Consider the following 19,533-nt stretch of genomic DNA (forward strand, 5'->3'; position numbering starts at 1 on the left):
AACACATACTCCTTAATAAAAGAGTTAAAACACATAATGTTCACCTAAGCTCATTTTTAAATTTTATTGTAGAACTTCTATTGTCACATTTCTCGTAAATAGGTGGGATTACATTGTTAGCTCTATCCCTAGATTTTGGGCTCCTCGTTCCCTTTCCATTTAGCAATTTTTTCTTGAAATATAAGTCAAAAGAAGTGTGTATTAGATTTGTTAAAGGATACAAGTGTATTGGATGGTAGAACTTCAACACTGCCACTAGTCCATAATACCAAATTATGCAAAGATTCGGGAGAATTAGTCCATATATAACTATATATAGGAGGTTGATTGGGAGATTCATGCACTTAACGTGCACCAGACCAGACTTAGGGTACTCAGTTCACGTTCTAAGTCAATTCATGGAAAGTCCCAATAATCAACGCGTGAATGCTGCTTATAAAGTTTTGAGGTATGTCAAAGGAACATTAGGATAAGATTTGTTTTACTCAAGCTTATATGAGTTAAAATTGAATGCTTATACTGATAACAATTAAGTAGATTGCCTTGACACAAGAAAATTTATCACAGACTATTATGTTCTGCTTAGAAATTTACTAATAACCTGGAATCTAAAAACCAACATATTGTCTCTAGATCCTAAGTTAAAGATAGATATTGAGTGATGGTCAGTGTATGTTGTGAGCTAACTTGAATCAGATATCTTTTGAACAGCTTTGGGATCAATCATTCGAAAGCAACAGTGTTGCATTGTGACAATAAAACAACCATACAATACACTATGCTCCATAAGAGAACCGAACATATTGAATTAGGTTTTTATTTGGAAATGTAGTGATAAAACGTATGCAACTTTTCTCCTTAAATGTTGACATCTATCTCATCTTTGCATAAGTAATTCTATCACAACTTCTTTAGCTTTAACTATTTTAATTAATATTTTTCTAGTTATATATGATTGATACTTGCCATTATAACCATTATTCTCTCTCTATTTATAAGGATTATGTTCGCCCTCAATGTTTCCTTTTTCGCATCATCTAGTTCCTCAAATATCACCAACAGAAAAAATGTAATCCTACCTAGCCTTATTCTTTTCGATAAAAAACATACTTTTGACATAATCATAGTTCATAATAACAATTTAACTTATCGTATGACACTAACTCATGAATTTCATCAATAATAACGAAGGATTAATGTTTCGTGTTCAACTTTATTCCTTGAAAATCAAAGATGTTCTGTTGTTGATGCCCACTTTGACCTTGTTTGCTATGCACACATGTATGGAGTTTAAAGAACCCTAACTTATTCCTTTTATTGGGGAGCTTTTATCTCTATTTTTTTGCTCATCTCCAACTAATTCTTCTAAAATCACGCATCAAAATAATAATAATAAATTATAAATAGTATAATTATAAAAATATTAAATACAATATTATATAATAAAAAATTACATATTAATAAAATATTTTAGCACTAATCATAAAGAAAAAATACTTACTATTTACGGAGAATACTTAAGTTCTTATATGATTTTCTTATGAATTATTTGCATAATATTTGTATTAATTTAACCCTTTTGTTAGTATATCTTGGAATATCAAATTTTATTTCTCTTGGTTTATTTTGAGGTGACAAAACTATAAATATTTTTTTCCAAAAATTCTTAATTTTAAAAAAAATATATTAAAAAAATTCAATAAATGTAATAATATATGGTCATTTTCATAATTTAAAATAATTTTAACAAGAAATTTGAATTTTGTCATGTCCATGTGTTATTTGCACCATGCCAATTGGAATGAGATTCCAATCATATAAAATATACAGCTGATAATTTCCCTCCAAACTCTTGTTCCATCATCATCGTCCGATGAAAATACTAGATTGGGTTGCTCGTCAATATTTGTCAACGGATCATCTCAACCGTTTGATTAAGAATCTCATAATTGTTTACAGTAATCGACAATGTACAGGAGCACTCTACTCTCTCTTCCCCTCTTCCCCTTTCCTCTCTCTCTCTCTCTCCAGCCGTGAATTAATTGCCACTCTCGACTCTCTCCCCCTTTCTCTGTGTAGACAAGATCGCGAATAGTTGAAGGGAGAGAATTATGTATGGCGAGTCAACTAGGTGCCAACTCGACTGCTAAGCTACAGCGTCAACTCGTTCGCGAACTCAGGATGGTGAGGCGTGTACGGTTTACGAGTTGAGCGTCAAGATTGTCTGTTTGCCATCCAGGTCTTCTATCTTCTTCGTCAACTTCCATTGCTTGCTTCATTCACCGCTTTCTGTTTTAAAAGTTGCTTTCTTTTTGTTTTTTTAAACTGGGAAATTGTTAATTCGAAGTCATCCTCTTGATGACCTAAGAACTAGGGTTTTCTAGGTTTTGGATTTTGCTTTTTCAATTTCTAGTCAAGGTAAAGTCATGTATTCTGCTAATTTAAGGTTTCGCGATTTCGGGTTTTAATTTGTTGTCTGGTCGGGCGATAGTATTGGGATATATTCAGATGTACACCTTTATTTGTATCGTAGAAGTAGGGTTTTGATCTGGATTTCTGGAAGTGTGGGATCAAGAAAAATATTAGGGTTTTTTTTGGGTTTATCTAATTTGTGAGGAAGTAGGGGTTTTCTTTTATCAGGGTTTGTTGAATTTGTGATGAGTGAGGAGACATCTGCTCCAATGAACCTGGATTTAAATCTAGGTCCTGGTCCTGAGGCAGAATCAGGACCGATACCAAGTGAAGCTGTGAATTTGGAAGATTGGATTGATTATCCTGCTGAGAGAATTAGGGAAGCTGCCATTAGGCTTAGAACTCGGCAAAGGTGGAGATGGCGACAGGTTCAAGTCCCAACTGAAAGTCAAAACCTTCCGGTCGAATTGAGTCAATTGATGGGCAATTCTGGAAATGGGATTACATTACAGACTGGGGAGGGTAGTGTTGCTGCTGAAGAAAGAAATAACGAGGCCCCCAAAACATGTGAAAATAACAATGGCTTTTTGGAGGACCTCGTAACCGAGAAAAAAGATAGTATTGAGAAGAGTAGTGGCAATGATGGGAGCTTTTTTGACTGTAATATATGCTTGGATATGGCTAGGGACCCTGTAGTGACTTGTTGTGGCCACTTATTTTGTTGGTCATGCATTTACCGATGGTTACATGTGCACTCAGATGCAAAGGAATGTCCAGTCTGTAAGGGAGAGGTAACAATAAAAAATGTGACACCAATCTATGGTCGGGGATACATAACCCGTGAACCAGAAGAGGACCTGAATGTTAAGATCCCTCCAAGGCCCAGTGGAAGACGAGTTGAGAGTTGGAGACAAGCCTTTCAAAGCAGTTCTTTTAGTTTTCCAATGGAAGAGATGATACGGCGTCTTGGGAGTAGGTTTGATTTGACCAGGGATTTGGCCCAGCCTCAGCCACGGGACTCTAGCAGCACCCGTGAAACTCAAGAGAGATCTAGTTCCCTGCTAAATAGGTTTTTAACATCTCGGGGGTTGCGTGGAGAACAAAATCCAGTTGCTCCTCCAAATGATGTAGACTTGGCACCAGGCATTGCAACTGAAATTGAGAGCGAGGCTCGTCGTTATCATTCTCTGTTAGTTCGAAGACCATCACATACACATAGAGCTGTGAGAATTTCTTCTCTTACATCTGCACTAAGTTCAGCTGAAAGGTTATTTGAGGCCTATCTCAGAAGCCACCCTGTTGGAAGAAATCAGGAACAGCCTCCTCCAGTTGATGATAGAGACTCTTTTTCAAGCATTGCTGCTGTAATCAATTCAGAGAGTCAAATGGACACTGCTGTTGAAATTGATTCTATGGTGTCACTTTCAACTTCATCATCTAGAAGAAGAAATGATACTTCCAGAGTTTCTGATATGGACAGTGCAGATTCTCGTGCGCCCAGAAGGAGACGGTTAAGCTAGGAAATAAGCTATATAATTTTCAACATATCCTGGAATCGCTCAAGAAAATAATATTCCAAGATTATGTAAGTGGTACCTCCATCTATATATTTAGCTCCATAGATTATAAACCTTCTACAATTCTTAAATGTCTTTTGATGATTTTCAAATTTTTTGTTGACTTTATTTTCTAACACGTGGTTGATCTGCTGAATCAAGTTTGCGGTGGACAAACTAGGGTAATTGTCACGTGCTGCTGTTGCTGTCTTAATCCCTTGTTTCTGCTCTTGTTTTCTTTCACAGCTTTCCTTAAATAAGGAATTTATCTTCCCACTGATTTTGTCATCCTATGTACTCCAAAATGGAGTGTAGTGTAGTGAAATGGCAGTTCTATTTGCTGCAAGCCATTTTCCGGATAATGGAAAAAAAGATCTGTTATTTTGGAAGGTTGCCCTTTCTTTTAGATTCTCTTTTGCATGTGTCACCATACTTTCTTTCTGCTATTTACCTTTTCCATTGTCATGGTTTTGGAATAAGTGACTTCTTCCCTTCTTTACATTAGATCTAAATTTTTTTGTTTCTACGCTCGTACTTTGTTTAATAAGACAATGGAAGAGCATAGAGACTCTAGAATTTAATGCAGCTTTGTTTTCTCTCCTGACTTGATATCCTGTTTTGTTGGTATAATTTTTGGTCTAAAGTCCTTCATTTATTGACTAGAAACTTCATATTTACATATAAAACTTGTAGTTATAAATCTTATAAGTATAGTTAATTATTGTGCACCTTTTGATAGGGTTATATTATCTTTTAATGGTTGTTAACCTGTCAAGCCCGCATGTTTTTCTCTTTTGGTAAACCCACTGCTTTTTTTACAATTGATTTACTGCCAATACTGATTTTTTGGGGCACAAATTCTGACTTAATCTTCTTTTCGAGTTAGGACTACTTCTTGAGTATTTCTATCAAAAGATAAAAGAAAATATTCTAAAGAAAACTACTAGATTACTGATGGAAAAACTATTAATGCTAAAGGAATTATGCATCCTGGTTTTAACTTCTTTAATGGTAATGCTGAGGATGGGATTCCTCAATTTTAAGTCAATAGGATTATCAATTTATTAAATCTAGTAAGATGTTTTTTCGACTTTCACAGTAATGATAAATTTCTTTTTGTTTGGAGTGAATTGCTAAACTTTTAGTTTCCTAGCGATGTTCTTCATAAACTGATGTTATTTGCGATAGACTGGCATTTTTGGCTTCTCTTTTGACTAAGGCCCATGGTTCTTTTAAGGCTGATGTCTTTATCCACTGTTGCAAAGGAATTGAGATGTTATCCTGTCTTGATGCATCCTTCTTGTTTCTTTTGTTTTTATATTCATTGGAAGGAGAGATGGTTGCCATCTCTCCTGACATGGATGGAAGTGGCCTTCAAGCTTTCCTATTAGCACATGTGGTTAAGGCTACCCACTTTTTAAATGGATCTCTAACCTTGTTTCTTTTGTTTTCTCTGTATTTTGCTACTCCTTATATCTCCATCTCGTTTCTAACTTCTTTTCCCCTCTTAATATTGTGTCCTCTTTCCAAAACCTAAAAACTTTTTTCTTGATGGTGCCTGTGAATTTTATGAGTCACGCTGAAAAGTAGAATGTAGTTCAGATCACTATTAGAGTCGTTTTTTATCTTTTTATTAGATTAGATGCCTGGAGTTTCCACGATAACAACTAAGCTATGTATTTTCTGTTTCTTGATCTGCAAATTTTTAAACATAGAGTTCTGTGGTAGATTAACATCAAGCAGCAGTAAGATGTCAGAGACTTTGGTTTCAAAGTTACTTATTGAACCATGCCATATGCTTAAATACAAGGTAGCAGGGTGGCTTACACTTGAGTTTTTGGCTCAGTGGTAAGACTCCCATGTGGAGCTTCTTGTCTCTGGTTCAATTTGGGTTTAATCACCAATAAGGCACGCATGATTTATATTTCCCCATAGAACTACAGAAGCTGATTTTCTTACTATCTCAGATTCCAAGAGTTTCTTTCTGGTATTCACTTCTAATAGATTCCAACTATTTAGAGGAAACAGCATATGAACATTGTCTTTCTTTTTTCTTTGGTCCCAAATTGAAGTTGTTAGTTATTAGCAGAAAACAAAAAAAAAGACCAAGTTTACATTATGATGCTGGAGTTGTTAATAACTAACAACTTCAATTTGGGACCAAAGAAAAAAGAAAGACAATATTCATATGCTCTTTAACTGTATGCATTGCACTGTTAAGTTTGATTACAATTCAGTGATGATCATACGAATATTCCTCTAGTTTTTAACCTTTGTTGCTGAATGGGTTAAAGAATAATTAGTATCCTGTAGGAAGATGATTCCATTTTTCCATGGCTAGTTCAGTATGCCTCATCTTCAAATAAGGCCAGTGAATTATCTTTTCTTATGATTTTCAGTTAGAAGGATGCATGTTTTGCTGTGTTGAAACTTCATTTCATTGTTACCTGTATGAAAATTTACGTATGTATATATATGACTATAATTCTCAGTTGTAGATGATACTTAGATTTAATTACATTTATCTCTTTTACATAAGAAATATTGTTGGATACGTGCAGTTGTCATCTCTTATACATGATTGTCTTTTTAATCGAAACAAACAGGTTTGAAAGAAGCGTAACGAGGAGGGAAGCAGCTTACATGGGTTGGGGGAAGGAAAACCAGGTTTTAACTCAGCTAAGGGAATCACTATATGGTAGAGAGATACCACCTAAGCATTCTTTGGTGGTAAAAAGATCAAAACTGTAAATGCTACCATATAAAATAAATTGCCAATTAGGTTTGTGTCTCTTTTGCAGTTTCTTTTCTTAAATTGTATTGAACAAGCGACTCGGTTGTATAATTCGAAAAAATTGTCGCACCTGGGATTATGGTTTTTACATAACTCTTTATTTAGTTTTAATATAGTCAGGTGCTCTCTCTTGCCCACTGTTATAGCCTAAAAAGCTGAGTACACTGAAGACAAGACCATTGTTTGTCTGGGCTAGAAATGAAATGGGGTATATATATATATATATACAGAGAGATGAGGAATTGTTGAGGAAGATGATGATGATGGGTTTTGTAGGGTTATATGATGATGATGATTATGACTCTTGCCATTATTGTTGTTGTCGATGATTAGATCATGTTGAGGCATTAAAAGCCAAAAGAAGTAGGACATGGGTGTAAAAAATGATTGCAGGAACCCTAGGCTATGATTGAGTGAGTCTTAAGGAATCCTGTTTAAATGAATTAGGTTTAAGTTGGCTGCTCATTAACCCAGTTTCATAATTAGAGATTAGTTAATTACTTAATTAGTTAAATTGGGAGGTTCCATGGAGAATGGACCAGACCATACCTCTTATTGCTTTTTCATCCACCATTGTTTGATTGACTTTGACAGGGACCGGACCATTTCTTTCTCTGTTTCCTTTGGTATATTCATACACAAAATTCATACGTACATACATATACGTATGTGTGTATATATAATCATGGGTAATAATTAAATTGTAATTTCATAATTAACTTTGACTCTAATTGAGGTTAGTTGGAGACCTCTTAAAGGTGTAAAGATTAGTGCAGTGGAAAGGGTGGAAAATGAAGAAAATACCCATCGGATATTGAAAAGCCAAAAAAAGCTTTAGAATTAAAATATATAAGTATATGATGATGAGGATGGTCATCATGATTATCATCATTGACATTAAAATGAAAAAAATTTAGGGTTTTTTTTGTCGCTATCTTTGGTAACATCATACAGCACCCCCATGATAAGAAAAAGTGGGCATGCGATGATGATGATGATGATGATGGTGATGATAATGATAATGGTGATGATGATGACAATGAGAGAAAAGCATGACTAAATTCTTAATCATAATGATGTTAAAGCAGGGAACAAGATCCTTCCATTTCCAGGGTTGCATGCCCATATGTCTTTTCTTTGCTAATCATATAATTAATTTAATTAATTATTAATTTCTTCAACAAATTTTGCTTCCTAACCTAGCTTTACTTACATAACTATCATATATACACATACACATACATATACATACACACACACACACACACACACATACCATGCAAAATTATGAGTTTTAGAAAACCACCGTGCTTTAACCAAAAATATTCACCGTAGTAATTAATGTTTAGTTACAGTTACTATATTTTTTTTTAATAAAAAATTGTAAATTTTAATTAAATTGTAGGGTGTTATGATATATATTTACATATATATATATGAATTTTTGTTTAAAATCTAATATTATTATATATATATATTTTTTATAAACAATCATTTATTTATTTATTTAGATTAAACAGTAGTAGTGCTAAACATGATTAATTTTGCTGGCTTCTTATAATTATTATAAGTACCAGCTGCATAATTATGGGGTTTTATATGTGTGTGTGTATATATATACGTATCTAATCATAATGAACAATAATAATAATAATAATAATACTAATAATAATGAAGAGCTATATATGTTTGGAATTTTCATGATTTGCATTAATTTCTAATTATTACAAAATTCTGTGTCTTACCCAACACCAAACTCATCAGAACTTCATATACATACATACATATATATATATATATATATTTATTTATATCCTGCAAGGTCAGATGTTCTTGGTAGGAATTTTTCTACCACCAACTTTGCAGATTGACTTGAAAAAACAAATTTTCAATGATTTAATTTTGACTAGGTTTAACTGGCTCAAGTATTCAATTCAAATTATGGGTGTAAATATATATATATATATATGCAGACATATAATAATCAATTTATTAATCATTAATGTTTTAACTATGTAGTCAAATTTTTGTTACTATATGGGTCTACTCATATTCCTTCAATTATTATATTTTACTGTAGAATATATATATATGTATATATATTTCAGTTTATAATATCGAATTTGAATTTTTTAAATACGTTTCACAAATTAATGTGAATATTTTATTATAATGCTTCTATATATCTAATATTTTTATAAATTAATGAGCTGATAATGATTAATTTATAATATTTGATTCATTATGACTAATTAATCATCAACATATTTATACACATTATATTTATAGTAGTACAGATAAAAATAGTTGTACTAATAATTGTATATTTTTTAATACAACAACGTATTAAACATGAATACGCGAATCTTCTAGAAATTCTCCAAGCTCTAATTAATAAATTTTTATGTTGATTATTAAATAGTTCATATTTTTCCGTACTTATATATTTCATCGAGCTTCTCTTTAGAACAGTGCCTAAATCGTTACTCTTTTCACGTAGATTGAAATTTATCCGAGCAAAAAATATTGTTATCTTAGAATCGTTGGAGTTACGATTGCTGTTACATCGGATTTTCGGTCATCATTTTCCTCTTCTAATATTCTTGCACTAGAATGACTGAGGTTATCGTTATAAAAATTGATTGTCGTGTCCTTTGTTTAGAGCACTGGAACATTGTTCTAATAGAGATGGAATAATATTTTTTAAACACGTTTCACAAAATAAATATGAATATTTTATTATAATATTTTTATGTATTTAATATTTTCGTAAATTGATGAACAGATAATAATTAATTTATAATATTTAATTCAGTATGATTAATTAATCATCAATATATCTACACACACGTTATATTTACAGTAGCACGGATCACAACAAGCGTATTAACAATTACGTATCTATGTATACAACTACGTATTAAACGCGAATACGCGAATCATTTAGTAATTCTTCAAGCTCTAACGAATGAGTTTTTCTATCCAATATGTGATTGTCTCTATTTTCACGTGCATATTAGTTTTACCGAAGCTTCTCTTTAATACAGTGTCTACATCGTTACTCTTTTTAATGGGCACATTAATACATATATATATATATATATAGATATATGTATGTATGGAAAGATTTGGTTATATAGAAATACGGTAATGATAATAATTGGGTACGTAGGTAGGGTGTATGAATTTATTGCGTATGCATGCAATTTGAGTATGTATGTATGGTGTAATCCATTATGGTATGATCATGTACCTTATTTGGCATTCAATGGACACATTATCAACAACTTGAAAGAATTCATGACGAGTCATATATAGACATATATACGTATGTATGTATGTATGTATATATAGGAAGAAGCCAGAAGCAGCAGACAGACAACGATATATTATGATAATAAAATGACAAATCTAATTATGCATATACTGAAAGTAATTTTGAAATGAAATCTCACGAATTGATATTTTAATTATTTACACACACACACACACATATATATACATATACATATACATATACATACACATATATATATATATGGATATATAAAAACTGAGCAAGTACCCATTAATTATGAAAACGATCTACCACCAGCCAGTATCGTTTGCCGATTAACGAGGTACCAAATGGTTGTATGGATATATCTCTGTCGCACCAGAAAAGTTTTTTAATTTACGAAATTAAAATTAATGGATATATATATGTATATATATATATATAGTTTAAAATTAATTTATTGGAAAAATGAAATTTAATATTTAAAATTATTATAATAATAAAAAAATTAAAATAAAAGAGTGTAAAAAAAAAAAAAAAAACATGTTAAGATCCGACGTACAAATGATTGCTGCTGTGGAGATTGTCTCCTCGAGACAGTGCAACGTGGGGCCCAATTTTGGAAGTGAGTGGGTCCCACTCCTCTTCCCATAAAAAAACATTTATCATTCTCTAACACATCTCTCACACGTCATGTCTCTGACTGACCCAACCAAACTCATCATTACTCACTCACACGGAACTCACGTGACTTCTCACCCACACTCCATTATTACCCACGCAACTCTCTGCTTTTTATTAATTATTATTATTATTTTAAATCTGACAGGTCTTGTACTAATTTCTAAAATCAATTTACTGGGTTTTATTTTTTAATTTATAAATATATATTATTAGCAATATCTAATTAACATTAATATAACTAATCTGTAATTAAGAACCATAATTTAAACACGAAACGAGTGTTTTAATAATTTCATTTTAAAAAATTAAAAAAAAAACCATTATTAATTGGAGCAATCAAAGAGACTATGTTATATAAATTGACCAATACCCACTTTAATTATAAAGAGATATAATGATGTATAATAATTAGTGGGAATTTGACCAAATTATTATAATAATTTTTAATTAAAAATCATATAGTTTAAAATTTATCTAATATTTCATAAAAAATAGTTGTATTGTAATTAATGAAATTGACTTTAAAAACTAAAATAATTTTTTTAGAAGTTATACATTATACGTGTATATATATATATATATATTGCTTTAAACATGTTATTTTGTTATAATTATGCATATTTTAGATATTTATTTTCTCAACATAAATATATTGTATAAATCATATAAAATAGACAATAAAAATTCAAATTAATGGCATTTAAATATATTTTTACACTTAATTACGTATTAAATTAAATTTTAAATAATAATTAAACTATAAAAAAATAAAATAAAATAAATTCCTGCGGGACTGTACGTATATATTAATCTTGTATGGAATGATTGATAGTTGTTTGGTATTGAAGGGTGTGGGCCCATGAATCAATTGATTTTTTTTTTACACGAACAATCCAAGTAATATGAATCTTACATTTTTGTATTTTTTAAGATTAATGCATACCTCATAAAGTAATTTATTAATAAAATAAGATTAAATTTAAATTTTTATTTATAATAAGATTAAAATACATAAATTAATTATAATTATTAATTCATAATAATATATTTATAAAATAGTAAATTTTATATTATCAATAAAATTTTAATTTATGATATTCAAATTAAATATCTCTCATTTCATAATTATTATAAAATTTGTTAAGTTATATATATTTTTTTAAACCACTTAATACTTATATATTATAAAAATGCTACCGAACCCAATAATAATATTTCATAAATATGATTATTTATTTAATATATATATATATATATGTATGTATGTATGTATGTATGTTATTAGTACTTAATTTTGTAAATAGTAAGTAATTGAATCCCATTTATGGGAAATCATATGTCAATTTCCAAAAGATACTCCTCGAATCTCAATTAAGATTGCACCTCAAAGGCCAGTACTACCTACTAGGCATCCATCTATACATACACACACACACATATATATGTATATATGTATATATATATGTATGTATAGATAGGTTGCTTCAGTGCAATTAAGTTTTTGAAGCTTTTAAATTTCCCAAAAATATTTGTTATATTTATATTATAATCTCAAATGAAGTATTTTTTTATTGGGTTATACTAATATTTATATATTAATATATATATATAAGCTTTTTATTAAAATAAATGAGTCTAATCTATTTTTCAACTAAAAAGTAACATGTGAACAGATTTTTACATATATAATATATATATATATATATATTTATATTCAATTTAGTAATGAAAACATAAATTATAAGCATACACCATATATATATATGTTGCATATATGTGGGGGTGTGTGTGTGTGTGTGTATATATATATATATATAATATAAAAGGAGCGGTTGGATTGGAAAAAGGACCTACCCAATAATTCATTCATACATCTCTCTATCTAGTCTCTCCCCTACCTATCATTAAAGCCTGCATGACTTCAATAATTGCAATGATCCCAAAAGCATGACATATCTGACCTGGTCACATCCTCTAGATGATATGCTTACACACATATACATACATACATATATATATGTGTGTGTGTGTATATATATATATGTGTGTGTGTGTGTGTGAATATACATGCGTTTTGTGAATTTTTAATCACCACATATTATAACCCGACCCACCCCACGCCTGTGGGACCACCCTCCCATCCCACGTATTTATCAAAATCTCCGAACCCCACACGGCCACACCAGATTTAATTAATACAAAAGATTTAAAAAAAAAAAAATTAGTCTCGTTACAAATTAATTATACAAAAAATATTATTTATATTATATATATTAAAAAAGAAATAAAATAAAATTGGTGAAATTTAAATTACAGTTTTATCAGTAGTCAACAATGATTCTGCCATTGTAGGATGTCAAAGTTGAACTCATTGGATACCTATTTTCTTGTCTGTTTTTTTCTTACATTGTACTTTAGTATTCTTTCAAAAGGGATTTAATGTTATAATTATATAATATATATGTTATAAAATAATTATAATATAAGTATATGACTTTGGTGCTTGATTAAAAGACACAAAAGAAGATTTTGCCACAACCCTTAAACACAATCCAACTTTCTCTTGGAATAGTAAAAAGATTGGTCTCTTTGTCTGCCCAAAATTAATTATTAATTAAGCTTATTATAATTATTATTATAAAGATTGGTAATCTTTGTCTGCCCAAAAATTAATTATAAATTAAACTACTAACAATTATATTATAAAAATAATATAAAGTGTCGAGTTTAATTATTATGGTCAAACGCCTCATTTTTCCCCCCCTCTTTCACCTGTTCACGCATCACGCTTTTACTTTTAAATCTGGGTTCTGGCTCTCCTCTCGGCCAATCATTGCTTGCCACGTACCCCTCTTGTCTCCTACTTCCGCTCGTTTGGTTGGTGACTTGGCGGTTCCAGCACACGAGAATAAGAATTACACAAGAACTCTGTGTAATTTTTCAGTAAAATAAAATTCATTATTTTGTATAATATTATATAATTTAAATTAAATATAAAATTTATTCTAACATTAGTTATAGTCCAAATAAATATACTAACCACGTATTTAATTAATCGTTTTAATAATTTAATTAAGTGATTTAAAACATTATTAATTGGATTATCATTTTGAGAACAAACAAAAACCAAACAGGTCTCTGTTCGGCCCCGAATCATTGTGTTTGGTCACAAGGACATTGATCATTTTGCACATATACACTACATATATATATATATAGACATGTATATCATCATCATCATCATCGCAAGTGATTAGGTGTATAAATATATATATATATATATATGTAGTTAAATAATCTGTTGGTATAATTGCGATTATCAAAGAATTGAACTTGTCATTTTTTTTTTTTTGGGGGTAAAAAATATCATACACATACACAACAAACACTAAAATAAAACGTGATGAGATGATCCCAGCCGTTAGATGGGAGTACATCTTCCGTTGACCGTGATGATGTGGGCCAGTGTTTGGATACATCTCACAACACCATAATTTTGTACACAATAATAATTTGACCAAAAGTTTGAAACACATAATCAAAGGATATCTTCGTCCAATTAAATATTTATTATTTTTCGTGAAATTTTTAATTAATTAAGTTTATAATGTAATAATAAATTTGATATTTTTGGTAAGATTGGAAGTTAAAGTTTGAGAAATATTAAAATGGGTTATGTGGTATTTATATATATATGGATATAAAATATAATATGATTAATATATAATTATTGGGGATAAGCAAGACATGCTAAATGGTAAGGTTGATTACTCAGACAAAATCTAATATCCCTCGCATTCTCTCTCTGGATATGTCGCGTAAGAAACAGAGTATATAAATATACAGATTCACGTGCGTTCGTCAACCAGGATTTGTCGGTCAATCTTTACATAAACAAATTAAAAACCTTATCTGTGAGAGAGAGAGAGAGAGAGAGAGAGAGAGAGAGAGAGAGTGTTGTAATGGTGGTGGTCATGGTGATTCCTGTGTTTACATTTAAAAACCTTCCATAGGGTTTTCTCTCCTCTTCTTCCTCATCAAGCACTCCCCTCTCTCTCCTTTCTTTCTCTTTCTCTTTCTTTATATATATATATATATATATCTGTTGTATCTGATTTGTGGGTGCTGCTAGAGATGGAGTTAGCTTTGAGCTTGGGTGATACCTCGAGGCCACCATTTCCGTTTCTTGATAAGACTAATAAGATCTCCGCTGGTGGCGATCTAGGTTTTTGCATGGGATTAGGGACCGGTTTTAGTCCTGGAAGATCACAGGAGAATGGAGAGGCGGAAAAAACTGGAAGAAACGGAGACGATTGTCGGAGATCGAGGTTCCCAGCAGATCCACCTTTACAACTTGATCTGCTTCCTTTCTCTCCACTTCCTCGCTCCCAGCAACCTCCTTCTGAGCTTCGTCTTCCTTGGCTCACTCATAACTGTAATACCCACTTTCTATTTTTATATATTTTCTGTTTGGATGCTGGGAAAATTTGAAGGAAAATAACAAAACAACTATAATATAATTACTCTATAGACCTTTTTCGAGATCTGGGTTTAGTTTTCTTATTTTGTTCTTTTTTTTTTTTTTGTTTGTTCTAATAAACATGCATAGTGAGGAGCGAGCCAGATGGAGCGGGACATGGGTTAGATGTGAATCGGGTACCGGCGGCGACAGAGGAGACGGAGGAGGGGATAACACTGTCATCGTCTCCGAACAGTACGGTGTCGTCTTTCCAGATGGAATTTGGGATCGGAGGGAGAAGCAAAAGAGAGACGGCGGAGATAGAACCAGAGAGAGCGAGTTCAAGAGCGAGTGACGACGACGAAAACGGGTCAACTCGGAAGAAACTCAGACTCTCCAAACAACAATCCGCTTTTCTCGAAGAAAGCTTCAAAGAACACAACACCCTCAATCCTGTAAGTCAAATTTTCTTTCCCTTACTGTTCTTCTTCCTTCCTTTTTTTGGTGGGTAAAAGAAATTTTTTAATTATTCTCTTAACAAATTCGCAGAAGCAAAAGCTTGCATTAGCGAGACAGTTGAGTCTTCGTCCTCGTCAAGTCGAAGTCTGGTTTCAGAACAGACGAGCCAGGACAAAACTGAAGCAGACGGAGGTGGATTGTGAGTATTTAAAGAGATGCTGCGAGACATTGACAGAAGAAAACAGGAGGTTGCAGAAGGAACTGCAAGAACTAAGAGCTTTGAAAACTTCTCAACCTTTCTACATGCAGCTTCCTGCCACAACTCTCACCATGTGCCCTTCTTGTGAGCGCGTTTCTCCCACTCTCCCGTCCTCCGGCGCCGGCTCCGGTTCCAGCTCCGCCAACCCACAATACCCTTTTCCCCTAAAACCACACAAGGGACCCCAACCAGCTGCTTCGTGAAAATTCCCACGGTCAAACTCACTCGAGACCTCATCGGAAAATAGTCAAATACATTTTCTTTACCTTTTCTTTTTATCTTCCTTGTAAATATATATATATTTTTTGTTTGGGTTTTTCTTTTTCTTCTTTATTTTTGACTCTCCGGTTAGTAAAATCTTGTGAAATGGGAAATTAGGGGTAGTGGAAGAATTTTCTGTTTGACGGGAAGGAAAATTGGTTGGGGGGGTGGGGGGAGAAATGTCTTCTTTGACTGGTGACGAGGAAGTGGGAAAATTTTGTTAGGGGGGATAAAAGAAAGCTCTGGCTGTTTTGCTTTGACGAAGGAATTAATGGGTTTATTTTTTATTTTTTTTTTTTTTTTGTTTCTCTATGTTCGTTTATTAGTTTTTGTAAGTTACACTTTTCCATTTTGTTGTCTCATATATATATATATATAATTATGTGTGTGTATATGTACATATATATTTATATATATACATACATACATACATACAAAAATCATTTATGTAGCACACGAGAATAGACCACCGTTTCATTTAATTCTCAATGCTCACATCGTCATAATACGAAAAATGGGTTATTGAATATGATAATAATTTGTATATTTAAAGGTGTGGGTGTGTGTGTGTGTGTGTGTGTGTGTGTATATATATATGTGGGTGTAAGTTAATTTAAGTACAAAATATTGAGAACGATTTACAAAATCATAATAATTAAACCTCTAAACTATTTTAATTAAAAATAAGACTATACTTTAAATCAAAATTAATACAAGATTTTGAGTTCATTTAATTACAAATTTATACACTCAATTTTCGAGGAAATGATGAACAATCATAAAAATACGTGTATTAAATTGGACATAAAATTAATTTTAAAATTAAAATAAGTATTTTTGTTCTATAAAATCGAAATTTGATTAGTTCAAAACTAAATTAATTTATAATCATTAAATAATTATAAATATCACATTCAATGGGATGGGAAGGCGCCTACCACCACTTTCTTCAATTCATGTTTATCTCATGAGTTATAATTACTTAAATTTTGGAATTAATTTTAATAATTACAATTAAATTAAATTAAATTAAATCATGTTTTTGACCTAATTAATAATTATGATTAGTCCATTCTCTCTACTTGCGAGGAAATTAATCATAACCCATTAAAGGTTTGTTTGGCAAACAATGATTTGCATGTCATGGGTCTCCCTTCCTTTTTTTTTTTTTTTTACATCAAAAGCTTCCATCTAAATTTTGACTTATAATTACTTCTACATATATATATATAGAGAGAGAGATATATATATATATATATATATAACACACTATATAATTATATAGAGATATAAATTAAATAATTAAAAAATTCTTTACCCAATTATGTGATTGTTGAACCGTCAATATATATATATATATATGTGTGTGTGTATATAAAGAAAATATTTATTTTTCTTAAAAGGGGAAAGTATTACATACAATATATTGCACCTTGCACATGTATACACCCAACATATTCACGTTATATATAAGCAAAAGTCATAATTACAATCGTGTTCTATTTGAAATTTTCAACAAAGTCACAAATCACGTGAATTTTCAAATTCTATAATCAATTCTTTGTCAAACACAAATCATTACATACAACACACATTTATTATATATATATATATATGTGTGTGTGTGTCGATATAAAGAAATTATAATAATTCTGAATTTCCTAAAGATTTAATAAATTACGTAATCTAGAATAGTTCTTCTACATTTATGAAATTTTCAACATGTAATATGCTTTTAATAATTATTTATTCTGAAAAATTTGCAAATTAAGGATATTGTGTGTATGTGTGTGTGTGTGTGCGTGTATATGTATATGTATATATATATTTGAAGTAGAAGGCAAGACAAACGTGACAACCGGTGTAATGACGACGTGGCGAATGTGATATAATAATTTTGAGTGACATTCAAAATAATGTTGAAAAAATATACAAGTAGAGTCTAGGTGTCCTTTATTTTCTAAAGCAATAAATATATTTTATTTTGTTTTACTTAATTAACAAATTAAATCGTTGTGTTGAATTTTTTTTCGACAGGTGGGTTTAATGTGGATTTTGTTATGCGTATCAAGTTATCAATTTAATGAACCGGTTTAAAAATGATAAAATATGGTTAAAACTGTAACGACTCCGGAAATATTTAAAGGAAATAATTGATAATTAAAGTGCAGAAGCGAAATAAATGTTCAAGTTTTACATTACTTACACAATAAATTAAAGTACCAATTTGTGTTCTGGAATTCACAATTTTGAAAGAAATACAAAGAAATAAGGAAACGAACGGAAAATAAAAAAAAAAAACTAGCATTCTACTCGCAACTCTCTTGCGGATCAGACTCTGGATCCTGGTTCTCTTGTTCTGAAATGGTTAAATAAGGGATGAGGTACACTAATTTAATAAAAATATCACATCACATCAGCGACACAGAAATGAATGTTGGTAGAAAATTTAAATTACTAATGGAGCACTTAATTTATACAAATTCATTTATCCACAATAAAATTATTTACCATCTACTTACCGCAGCGAGATTTATAAAAGTAACCTATAGAGACAATAACATAGCACTTATCATGATTTCATATGCAATTGGTAATAGGCACACATTATAAAACTATATTCGATAAATCAAACAACAACCTTTCATTTTATTGGTCTACTGATATCTATGGGGGTTCATAGAGATGTCACCGCTACGTGTGAATCATTCCCTTCAATATTTTCAATTTAAGGGTCATCTTCATATCTCGTCCGGTATGAGCGTCAAACTACTAAATCTCAACACCTCGTCCGATATGAGGGTAAAACAAATCGTCCCCATACTCTGTCCGGTATGAGCACCAAATTATCAAGTCTCGATACCCCGTCTGGTATGAGACAACGTTCACGGTAGGGTTTCCTATTGTACTCGATCCGTCCACAATCTCTCAGAATATAGATTAAGGCTGTCGTTTCATCTACTCACTTAATCATACAATTTTCTCATTTTTCTTTAGTCTCCATTTTCCAAATCAACCGTAATCACACAAACAAATAAACATGCATCAGGGAATGCAATTATATATAAGGTTTTCAATTTAACAATAGTCACGTAAGACAATAATACATGCATTCAAACCATAAAATTGATAAATCAGATACTATCATGCATTTAGACTGTAAAATAAATCAACAAAAATCAACAGAGAATAATTTACAGTTCTGACTCCATTAGTAACACGTAATTAATTATAGATATTTTTTAAGTTTCACAAAACAGTGTATTATTTAAAATTAAACTTCAATTCCATAACAGAGGATAGGGTGAGAGATTCTAACTCAATTTGGTGTCCGAAAAGCTAAATTATCTATTGTGCCTACAAGCGGTTTCT

The 19,533-nt window shown here is 31.1% G+C and overlaps 2 protein-coding genes and 1 non-coding gene across 4 annotated transcripts; all 3 read left to right on the forward strand.

Annotated features, from left to right (window-relative positions):
- Positions 1–1,998: 1,998 nt before the first annotated feature.
- LOC110811771 (RING/U-box superfamily protein) lies at positions 1,999–6,899 on the forward strand. 2 transcript variants are annotated; one of them, XM_088209501.1, is made up of 3 exons: positions 1,999–2,239; positions 2,641–3,997; positions 6,575–6,899. In XM_088209501.1, the coding sequence occupies exon 2, from the start codon at positions 2,658–2,660 to the stop codon at positions 3,930–3,932; it is 1,275 nt and encodes a 424-aa protein (XP_088065627.1). In that variant the 5' UTR covers positions 1,999–2,239; positions 2,641–2,657; the 3' UTR covers positions 3,933–3,997; positions 6,575–6,899. The 2 variants fall into 2 exon arrangements, with proteins under 2 accessions (XP_088065627.1, XP_088065626.1); XM_088209500.1 differs by having other exon boundaries at positions 2,000–3,997.
- LOC148252822 (U6atac minor spliceosomal RNA) lies at positions 5,286–5,413 on the forward strand. The gene has a single exon (XR_015815651.1). It is a non-coding gene; the product is annotated as a U6atac minor spliceosomal RNA (small nuclear RNA).
- Positions 6,900–14,594: 7,695 nt separating the features above from the next.
- Positions 14,595–16,316, forward strand: HAT14 (homeobox leucine zipper protein). The gene is made up of 3 exons (XM_022038367.2): positions 14,595–15,158; positions 15,333–15,637; positions 15,732–16,316. The coding sequence occupies exons 1-3, from the start codon at positions 14,858–14,860 to the stop codon at positions 16,101–16,103; spliced, it is 978 nt and encodes a 325-aa protein (XP_021894059.2). The 5' UTR covers positions 14,595–14,857; the 3' UTR covers positions 16,104–16,316.
- Positions 16,317–19,533: the final 3,217 nt, after the last annotated feature.

Source organism: Carica papaya, chromosome 8 (assembly GCF_054855325.1).
Source record: "Carica papaya isolate Zhongbai chromosome 8, ASM5485532v1, whole genome shotgun sequence".
Taxonomy (NCBI): domain Eukaryota; kingdom Viridiplantae; phylum Streptophyta; class Magnoliopsida; order Brassicales; family Caricaceae; genus Carica; species Carica papaya.